Raw genomic sequence first — 11,342 nt, forward strand, 5'->3', positions numbered from 1 at the left:
CACCTACATGCACCTACACACACACACACCTACACACACACACACACAACTACACACACACAACACACACAGCTACACACAAGCACACACACACACAGCCACATACACACACACATACCTACACACACACACACACACACACACACACACACACACACACACACACAAACGCACCTACACACACACACACACACACACACATATGCACCTACACACACCTGCACACACACACACACACACACACACCTACACACACACACACACCTACACACACACACACACACACACACACACACACACATACATACACACCTACACACACACACACACACACACACACCTACACACACACACACATACCTACACACACACCTACAACCTACACACCTACACACACACACACACACACATACACACACACACACACACACACACACACACACACACACACACACACACACACACACACACTCTGGCCATTCGATCAATAGTTTGTTTGAAATTTGCAAAGATAAACACTTTTAAAGTCTGTCTTGGCGAGCTTGTATTCACAGGTACACCCCAGGCATCCTTTTGTGAAAAAATAAATGTATTTTGCATTCAGTAATGACCAATTACACTTTGCGGTAGGAAAGTCCGTCTTGGGCTGGGTTCACAAGGTCCCTCAACGTGATATTTCTACAACAACAATTCACCGTAGTGCCAAAAATGAAGATAGAATAAATAAATAAAAATAGAAGAACCGAAAACCTTTTGGAGAAATTGCACACTTGTCATCACGTGACCTCGTCCCTCCCCATGCAGCAGACATCGAGCTGGAATGATACAAGTGGAGGCTTCCCTCGAGCTAGGATCGAGCAAAAGCAGGCCCTGTAGAACTTTCTAAGGAGGTCTGGGAAGGTCTGCGCGTGAGCGGTGGGAACGTAGAATCCACCAGAGACGAGGTCGGAAACAGCTTGTACCAGCCGCGCACTGTCCGTGACAAGTCCATGTCTCCTAGAAATATCTGTGCAACTCCCATGAAGGATTTGTGGTCCATCCTACCATAGTCTCCCCACACAATAACCTACAAAGACAGAAAGTAGTCACAGTGACTTCTTCAAGTCGAAGCTCAGACAGATATACAATACATTGCGGCTAAACAGAATTGATGCTGCAAAAGACACCGAAGGACTTTACCTGGAGAACCTTTCCTTGAGGACCCTCTTCAAACACAAGCTGCTGTTCATATGTCGGCTCCAAGGATTTGTTTGCAATTTTCGTTTTTCTTTTCGCAATGCAAACCCCATTTTCCAGAAGATATACTTTCACATAAGGAGCTGCAATGATAATAAATGGTCATCATGAAGATGGAACAAAAACTTTTACAAAAACTGATGGACATTTGTCAGTTTACAAAAGGATAAGAAAAAAAAATCGGTCCTCCTTAACCATCCGAATCGGCATAGGTTTTCCTTAACCATCCGAATCGGCATAGGTTTTCCTTAACCATCCGAATCGGCATAGGTTTTCCTTAACCATCCGAATCGGCATAGGTTTTCCTTAACCATCCGAATCGGCATAGGTTTTCCTTAACCATCCGAATCGGCATAGGTTTTCCTTAACCATCCGAATCGGCATAGGTTTTCCTTAACCATCCGAATCGGCACCGGTATTCCTTAACTATCTGAATCAGCATAGGTTTTCCTTAACCATCCGAATCGGCATAGGTTTTCCTTAACCATCCGAATCGGCATAGGTTTTCCTTAACCATCCGAATCAGCATAGGTTTTCCTTAACCATCCGAATCAGCATAGGTTTTCCTTAACCATCCGAATCAGCATAGGTTTTCCTTAACCATCCGAATCGGCATAGGTTTTCCTTAACCATCCGAATCAGCATAGGTTTTCCTTAACCATCCGAATCGGCATAGGTTTTCCTTAACCATCCGAATCAGCATAGGTTTTCCTTAACCATCCGAATCAGCATAGGTTTTCCTTAACCATCCGAATCAGCATAGGTTTTCCTTAACCATCCGAATCGGCATAGGTTTTCCTTAACCATCCGAATCAGCATAGGTTTTCCTTAACCATCCGAATCGGCATAGGTTTTCCTTAACCATCCGAATCAGCATAGGTTTTCCTTAACCATCCGAATCAGCATAGGTTTTCCTTAACCATCCGAATCAGCATAGGTTTTCCTTAACCATCCGAATCGGCATAGGTTTTCCTTAACCATCCGAATCAGCATAGGTTTTCCTTAACCATCCGAATCAGCATAGGTTTTCCTTAACCATCCGAATCAGCATAGGTTTTCTTTAACCATCCGAATCGGCATAGGTTTTCCTTAACCATCCGAATCGGCATAGGTTTTCCTTAACCATCCGAATCAGCATAGGTTTTCCTTAACCATCCGAATCAGCATAGGTTTTCCTTAACCATCCGAATCGGCATAGGTTTTCCTTAACCATCCGAATCAGCATAGGTTTTCCTTAACCATCCGAATCGGCATAGGTTTTCCTTAACCATCCGAATCAGCATAGGTTTTCTTTAACCATCCGAATCAGCATAGGTTTTCCTTAACCATCCGAATCAGCATAGGTTTTCCTTAACCATCCGAATCGGCATAGGTTTTCCTTAACCATCCGAATCAGCATAGGTTTTCCTTAACCATCCGAATCAGCATAGGTTTTCCTTAACCATCCGAATCAGCATAGGTTTTCCTTAACCATCCGAATCAGCATAGGTTTTCCTTAACCATCCGAATCGGCATAGGTTTTCCTTAACCATCCGAATCAGCATAGGTTTTCCTTAACCATCCGAATCAGCATAGGTTTTCCTTAACCATCCGAATCGGCATAGGTTTTCCTTAACCATCCGAATCAGCATAGGTTTTCCTTAACCATCCGAATCAGCATAGGTTTTCCTTAACCATCCGAATCGGCACCGGTATTCCTTAACTATCTGAATCAGCATAGGTTTTCCTTAACCATCCGAATCGGCACCGGTATTCCTTAACCATCCGAATCGGCATAGGTTTTCCTTAACCATCCGAATCAGCATAGGTTTTCCTTAACCATCCGAATCAGCATAGGTTTTCCTTAACCATCCGAATCAGCATAGGTTTTCCTTAACCATCCGAATCGGCATAGGTTTTCCTTAACCATCCGAATCAGCATAGGTTTTCCTTAACCATCCGAATCAGCATAGGTTTTCCTTAACCATCCGAATCAGCATAGGTTTTCCTTAACCATCCGAATCAGCATAGGTTTTCCTTAACCATCCGAATCAGCATAGGTTTTCCTTAACCATCCGAATCAGCATAGGTTTTCCTTAACCATCCGAATCAGCATAGGTTTTCCTTAACAATCCGAGTCGACAAAGATACGCCTGAACCATCCAAGTCGGCATATATCCTCCTTAACCATCCCAGTCGGCATATAACCTCCTTAACCATCCCAGCCGGCATATATACTCCTTTAACCATCCCAGCCGGCATATAACCTCCTTAACCATCCCAGTCGGCATATAACCTCCTTAACCATCCCAGTCGGCATATAACCTCCTTCACCATCCCAGCCGGCATAGATCCTCCTTAACCATCAGAGTCGGCATAGATCCTCCTTAACTCTGTGAGTCGACATAGATCCTCCTTAACCCTCCGAGTCGGCATAGATCCTCCTTAACCATCAGAATCGGCATAGATCCTCCTCAACCCTCTTAGTCGGTATAGGTCCTCCTTAACCTTCCGAGTCGGCATAGATCCTCCTTAACTCTGAGTCGATATAGATCCTCCTTAACTCTCCGAGTCGGCATAGATCCTCCTCAATCCTCTTAGTCGGTATAGGTTCTCCTTAACCCTCCCGAGTCAGCATAGGTTCTCCTTAACCATCAGAGTCAGCATAGGTCCTCCTTAACACTCCGGGTCAGTATAGGTTCTCCTTAACCATCAGAGTCAGCATAGGTCCTTCTTAAACCTCCAAGTCAGCATAGGTTCTCCTTAATCCTGTGAGTCGGCAGAGGTCCTTCTTTACCAGCCGAGTCAGCATAGGTCCACCTTAACTCTCCGAGTCGGCATAGGTCCTCCTTAACTGACGAGGATGTTGAATCCGGGTATCGACCCCAACGCCTACTCTTAAACACCATAGGATATTTTCCAACCATATTATTTTAAACTGGACAGCCAGCTAAAAGTCCACTCTGAATGATGACTTGCCGAAGACCGAAGTGCCAAAAATTTCCAATGACTGGATGAAAGGTTTCTTAATGGTTTACAAAAGCAAAACGGTGATTAGTAACTGCAGTAGCGGGTGACTTGGAACGATGTTGACGGGTCACACAAATTCACTTATTGATGAAGGCAAAGCATTCAAACATTTCCTTGATGTCTTTCAATGACGGGAATCACTTTCTTTTTTCAACATCCATGATGCGTGAAGAAGCAAAGCAATTAATTATCACAAATATTAACCGATAAAATATATTCTTACATTCCAAAGGTATTGGTAAGCCCCCGTCCTCTCACCCTCAACCCCCCCTGGCCCTCAACCCCTTCACCCCCACCTCCCCAACCAAATCCCCCCCCCCCCCCCCACCTCAATCACAAAGCCATGAATGAAAGGCCATGATGAATCAGTAGAATGCACAACTCACCAATGTGGGAGAGTATTTAAAATCAAAACAGTTAATTTAAAAGCATAACCACCAAGACAGTTTAGCTCACATATAAGCAGTGAGCTCCATAAGGAAAGGCTCAGAACACGTGTGATTGTTGTGGGGGTAGGAGGGAATAGGGGTGAGAAAGCTGAAAAACAGAGGACGATAAATAGTCCGTACTTACCTGGAATCGTTTTAGATCCCACCTTTGGGATTAGACCTCTGGCTTTGATTACTTCTACCTCGATCGTTCCTTGCTTCGTCTGTACACCCAGCTGAATATCCCCTGGAAAAGACACTCCTTTGGATAAATGACCGACTTTATAGACAACCCCGAATCACGACAGTGGCATCAAAGAGACCTTTTGTTTTTGTAGAACATGTGTAGCAGATCCTCAGATTCATACTCACCTAGCGGAGTCGTGGCGAGTGTCTGTCGACCCACCAGCTGCCCCGGGCCCAGGCCATCCAAGAACATGCTGAATTGCCTGTCTTGTTCCAGCCTTATGCTGGGAAAGATCAAACTAGGAGACAGGTGCAACGTGATGGTGCAACGGAAGAGTAAGCATTTGCATGAACATGTGAAACACCAGCTCTGCTGATGATAATGGAAAAGCCCAGTGAACATAATGAACACACACTGGTAGATTTCGCACAGTCGAGCCTCGTTATAACAAGCAGATACGTTTCATGGATGGCTATTTTTTACATTGATCCAAGGATCCTAGAGGAGCCTGCACATGAATCACATGGCAAAGACATGAGTAGACATACTTTGGCATAACTTACAAAGACAACAGTAGACAACAAATACATATCGTATATGGGATATTAAACTTGGGTTCCGAGCACAATGAGCCATCGTTTCAGGTGGGAACACCAAACAGGCCACCTCATCTTTCTACAAAGAATCAAAAATTTTCGATATTGTTCTACTGCATTAAAAATTGGTGAAACCAGCCTCTCTCACTCCATCCCCTCACCTCAAAACCCCCCATTTAAAAAACAATGATAAAAAGTGCACCCCCTGGCATCAGGACAAACCAAAACAAAAACGAACTGTGAGCAGTGATGATAGGCTTCCAGGCAAAATGGCCACCATACCACATGACTGATGACATCATCATTTTCAATAAGTTTTCCTCAGGCATAGTCGATCATATCCGTAAATGTTGGTTTTGATCCATTAAGTGGTTCTGGAGGTATTTTCAAGTTTTTTCCTTAAATATAAGATAGCCACCATGCCATGCGACTGATAATGTCATAGTTTGCAAAAAAAAATTCCTAATGTGCAGGCAATCCTACATGTGAAGTTTCGGATTGATCCGTTGAGTGGTTCTGTAGAAATGGATTTTCAATTTTTTTCCCTTAAATCCAAGATGGCCACCATACTAGGTGGCTGATGATGTCATAGTTCAAAAACATTTTCTACACAACAACAACAACAGGCATTTTAAGGCCATTTTCCCTGCAAGAGCGGGGGTTAGCCTTGCGGTCCCCATGACGATCTTCTCCATTTTGCCCTATTTTCTGCATCTCCCCTTGTTAACTCCCCTTGCCCGCATTTCTTCTTCGACCATCTTTAGCCAAGTCTTTCTCGGTCTTCCCCGTCCTCTACTTCCTTCTACATTCATTTCCATCACTCTTCTCAACCAGTCACTTTCATCCTTCCTCAACACATGACCAAACCATCTCAACCTGTTCCTCTTCACAGCATCAATTACAGGCTCTATTCCCATCATCTTTCGCAATTCATCATTTGTCTTCCTCTCTCTCAACGATACTCCACACATCCACCGAACCATTCGCATTTCCACCCTTTCCAGCCTTCGTTGCTGCTCTACGTTCATTACCCATGTCTCGCTCCCATAAATCATAACACTTCTCACACACGCAGCATGCACCTTTCCCTTCAGCTTCAACGACACTCCCCTCCTCGTCAGCAGAGCCACTCAGTTCCCGAAACTTCTTCCATGCACATCTCACTCTAGCAACCGTTGCCGAATCTGATCCACATTTTCTATACATGTGAAATTTCGTATTGATCCTTTCAGCAGTTCTGGAGAAAAATATGTTTCAAGGTTTTCCTTAAAACCAGGTTGGTCACCATATAACATGACTGATGGCGTCATAGTTTACAAATATTTTTCCCACATAAGTAGTTGATCATATTTATGACATTTCACTTGGATCCGTCACTTGGATCAGTTAAGCGGTACTCCAGAAAATAATATTTAAATTTTTGCTTAAATTCAAGATGGCGGCCAAACCACATGACTGATGACGTCGTCGTTTGAAAACATTTCCCCCCCTTTGGTATGTAAACATATGTTTCAAATTTCGTATCAATCTGATAAGCAATTTTGGAGAAGTGGGTTTTAGATTTTTAATTTTGGAATCCAATACGGACACCAAACCACGCGACCGATGACGTTTTTTTTCGCAGACTTTTATCCCCATGGCAAGGCGGTCGTATTTGTAAAAATTTCGCGTTTATCCATTTAGCGGTTCTGGAGAAGAAGATGTTTGAAGTTTATGACATCACAGGCCAATGTAAGTTAAAATTGCAAGAACAAAATTTATGATGCACTAAGTTACATTGGTATCTATAATGAGTTAAAGTTTCGTACAGCTAGCTATAATGGTTTTCTTGGAATCGTCTCCACAAAATGTGTGAGAATAATAATAATAATGCTGCTTACCTCACTGGAAGCCTAGCTAGAACGGCACTTGGTGGAGCACATACATCCGCCAGGCTGAACAGTTTACATTTTGTATCCATTCCACTGATAGGCCGGATCTGGATCCGGACCTGAACCGAAATCAAATCGGCTTGTTCATGTCACCTACCTAGCTCATCCACCAAGTTTTGCCATAACTCGTCCGCAACGTTTTTAAACATCATGCTATATATCGTTTTTGGCCCCATCTCTCAATGGTGAAGAATCAGCACAAGATGTGCACATGCACAATGTGCACAAGATGGTGCTTACTTTCCCTCCGAGCAGTAACTGTTGATGCTGCTGTCGGCGGAGCCGCGACTCGACTGTTGGCTCATCCAGTTCCTCATCTCGATGGCCATTCCCGTCTCAGTGCTGCGCCGTACAGCACTTCGCATCTTCCTGTTTCCGGCATCTGTAATAGCGTGCATCACTCACATTTCCATCACCGGCGATCTAATCGATTTACCGATTGCGCAGATCCAACTCCATTGCAAAGTCCCTCAAACTAGCCATACATGGAAAAAAGAAATTTGCCATACCCAACGGAACCCAGTTTAGCACCACACAAGCCTCCCATCCCCAACCTGACACCATAAAAATAATTTTATGGAAAGGAGTGCATACGTTTCATGTAATATTTTTTTAAACTTTCCTTAAGAGCTGTTTGAGCTAGAAGTGGTTTGATACAATGTTTCATACAACATTTCATATAACGTAAGTGGGCCAACCACACACAGAATCTAAACTCTGATTGAGGTTGTAGATGGGATGCATTTGATACATTCTCTTAATATTTGGAATCAAACTTATAGTGACACTGAACAAACTAATCGTATGTAGCAGCAACTTGACTGTCTCCAAGAATGGTCATTTAAAAACAATATGAATCTTAATTCTAGTAACTGCCAAGTCATGATTACATGTTTTCGAAGACTCCCCGCAGAGGTGTCTAGTTTTCATATCAGAGACTCAGTTATTAATCAAACAGATCGTGTTCAACTGTTAGGCATCCATGTGCAAGAAAACTTGAAATGGGACTCTCAAGTTCAGGCCTTGTGTAAAACCTTCACAGAAAGCTCTACTTTTTGCAGCAAATAAAACGTTGTAATATCCCTGTCTCTGACTTAATAACAGTATATCTACAGTATGTTAGACCCACTTTGGAATATGCATCACCCGCATGCTTTTGTGGCTTAACTAAAGCCCAGAAGGAATGTTTGGAGAAATTGCAATGGAAAGCGTTTCGTATAATTCTCTCCAGTGACTTTTGTAGAACCAAACCTTACGCAGACATTTGTCAGGTATTTAATATCCCTGTTCTTTCTGAGAAGCTTGAACAGCTCTCCCTCAGTTTTGGTAATGTACTTTTAAAATCAAACACACAGTCACATAAAAAAGTAAGTCCACCCCAAGTAAAGTTTTGACTTTGTCAACATATTTCAACATACAGCTATTTGAACTTCATTTCAACAATATTGATAGATAAAGGTGATATAATATAACAAATATCATGAAACATTTACATTTTGTAGTCCATTGTATAATTTAAATAAACATAAATGCAAATTTCGCATGTCGAAAAAGTAAGTACACCCTTGGCTCTAATAGGTGGTATTGCCCCCTTTGGCAGAAACAACCTCAAGTAGGCGTTTCTTATAACTGTCTACCAGTCTCTGACATCAACTGGGAAAATTTTTTGTCCACTCCTCCATGCAGAATTATTTCAGCTGTGCGATGTTTGAGGGGTTTCTTGCATGCACAGTTCATTTCAAATCCCCCCACAACATCTCGATGGGATTTAGATCCGGGCTTTGACTTGACCATTCCAGAACCCTCCTTTTCTTTCTTTTCAGCCATTCCTTGGTGGATTTACTGGTATGTTTAGGGTCATTGTCAAGTTGCAAGGTCCACCTTCGGTTGAGCTTCAACTTCCGACAGATGGTCTCACATTATCCTCAAGCACCCTCTGGTACAATGAAGAATTCATAGTGGATTCTATGATGGTGAGCTGCCCAGGCCCTGATGCAGCAAAGCTGCCCCAAACCATAATATTTCCACCACCGTGCTTTACAGTTGGTATCAGGTTCTTGTGGTCAAATGCTGCCTTTGGTTTTCGCCAAACATGTCTTCTGGTACTGTGGCCGAATAGCTCTACCTTTGACTCATCTGTCCAGAGCACATTGTTCCAGAAGTGCTGGACTTTGCCTAGGTGTTCATTGGCAAACTTTAGTCTTGCCCTGATGTTCTTTCTGGACAGCAAAGGTTTCCTCCTGGCACACCTGGTGTTGGGCTAGCGGCTAGGGTGCCAGCTTAGGATCTCAGGATCCTGGGTTCGAATCCCGGTCGATCGCTGAATTAAAGCCAGGGGGGTTGACTCAGCCTGTCATCCTTCCGAGGTCGGCAAATTGAGTACCAGTTCACTGGTAATTCCCTGCTTGTCGTAAAAGGCGACAAAAAGGGTTGGCGGCAGGAAGGGCATCCGGCCGTAAAACATTGCTTCAAAAAGGGGATCGAAAAACAACAACAACCACGGTCCTCGAAAAAGGCCAACCCCCGCTTTGCGGGGAAAAATGGCCTCTAAATGTGGTTACTTTTACACCTCCCATGTATATCAAATTTGTGCAGCTTCTTTCTAATGGTAGACTCGTGCACTTTGACATCAACAGTGGCAAGAGCTACCTGTAGGTCCCGTGATGACATTCTGGGCTTCTTAGAGACTTCTTTCAGCATCTTGCGGTCTGCTTTCGGGCTGAACTTGCTGGGGCGGCCTGGCCTGAACAAGTTGGCAGTTGTTTGGAATCTTCTCCACTTGTAGATGATCTTCTGGACAGTCGAATGATTGATTTCAAATTGTTTGGAGATCTTTTTAAATACCTTCCCAGACTCGTAGGCATCTATAACCTTCTTTTTGAAGGCCTCAGAGAGCTCTTTTGATCTAGGCATGGTGACGCCGCACACTTCAACAACAAAGAGCAAACCAAACTAAATGTCTGAGGTTTAAATAAGACAGGTTCCTCCAAGATCCTCTCTAACGATGTTCTAATCATTTGCACCTGAGCTGGTGCACCTGATTCTAATTTTAGGTATTTGAAGTAGTGATAAATGTAGGGGTGTACTTACTTTTTCCACATGCGAAATTTGCATGTGTTTATTTAAATTATACAATGGACTACAAAATGTAAATGTTTCATGATATTTGTTATATTATATCACCTTTATCTGTCAATATTGTTGAAATGAAGTTCAAATAGCTGTATGTTGAAATATGTTGAAAAGGTCAAAACTTTACAAGGGGTGTACTTACTTTTTCACGTGACTGTACATAGAGATTGGTTCCCCCCACCTCGGAACAATAACTTCCTCTCACATGTTATCTACTATTAGATGTCGAACCAACCGCTACAAGTGCAGCCCCATCCCCTTTTTAACCTCTCTTTTGAATAATAATTGGATGAGGTCCTTGTGTTAATGAGTTTGACACCAATTGTGTTTTGTTAGAAGTTTGTGTTTTCTTTCTTGGTTTGATGGCAATTTTATGTTATTTATTTGCCATTTTATGTTTGAGCCATTTTTATTTTTTTGTTCTTGTCTCTGCAATATTTGTAAATTGACTGTAATTCAGCCTATGCTGCGAAAATCTTTTTGTAATAAACCGATTATTGATTGATTAATGTTCATACTAGAGCGAAGTTGATGGTGCGTCATCACAAATCCCCACGCTTACTACCTATAGCAAAGTTGAAAGATGGCAAAACGTCCCACCAGGAATGACCCAATATCAAATTTTGAGTTGAAAAGTTTTTTCCATTTTGACCCCTGGAATCCTAATGCCCCATGGGGCATGAACTGAGGCTTAAATCCCAAAAAATCGTTACATATTTCATGTGTCCCTCAATTTTGATTACATATAAAAGTTTCATTTAAAATATTTTAAAATGTGCCCGTAATTTCACTTTTTGGGGATTCGACCTTTTGATCCCACCCC

At 42.7% G+C, this 11,342-nt stretch overlaps 1 protein-coding gene across 1 annotated transcript in view; it reads right to left on the reverse strand.

Moving 5' to 3' along the window:
- Window positions 1-388: 388 nt before the first annotated feature.
- The window catches only part of LOC137438833 (regulating synaptic membrane exocytosis protein 2), a 63,679-nt gene continuing 52,725 nt past the window's right edge, over window positions 389-11,342 (reverse strand). Inside the window, exons 24-28 of the mRNA XM_068134227.2 lie at window positions 7,628-7,769; window positions 5,046-5,158; window positions 4,819-4,920; window positions 1,180-1,319; window positions 389-1,066 (exon numbers count right to left, since the gene is read on the reverse strand). Of these exons, the coding sequence (XP_067990328.2) occupies window positions 848-1,066; window positions 1,180-1,319; window positions 4,819-4,920; window positions 5,046-5,158; window positions 7,628-7,769 (716 nt within the window). The 3' untranslated portion in view covers window positions 389-847. The remainder of the gene's footprint in view (window positions 1,067-1,179; window positions 1,320-4,818; window positions 4,921-5,045; window positions 5,159-7,627; window positions 7,770-11,342) is intronic.

The sequence above is a fragment of the Myxine glutinosa genome, chromosome 13, assembly GCF_964187855.1.
Source record: "Myxine glutinosa chromosome 13, kmMyxGlut1.1, whole genome shotgun sequence".
Taxonomy (NCBI): Eukaryota; Metazoa; Chordata; class Myxini; order Myxiniformes; family Myxinidae; genus Myxine; species Myxine glutinosa.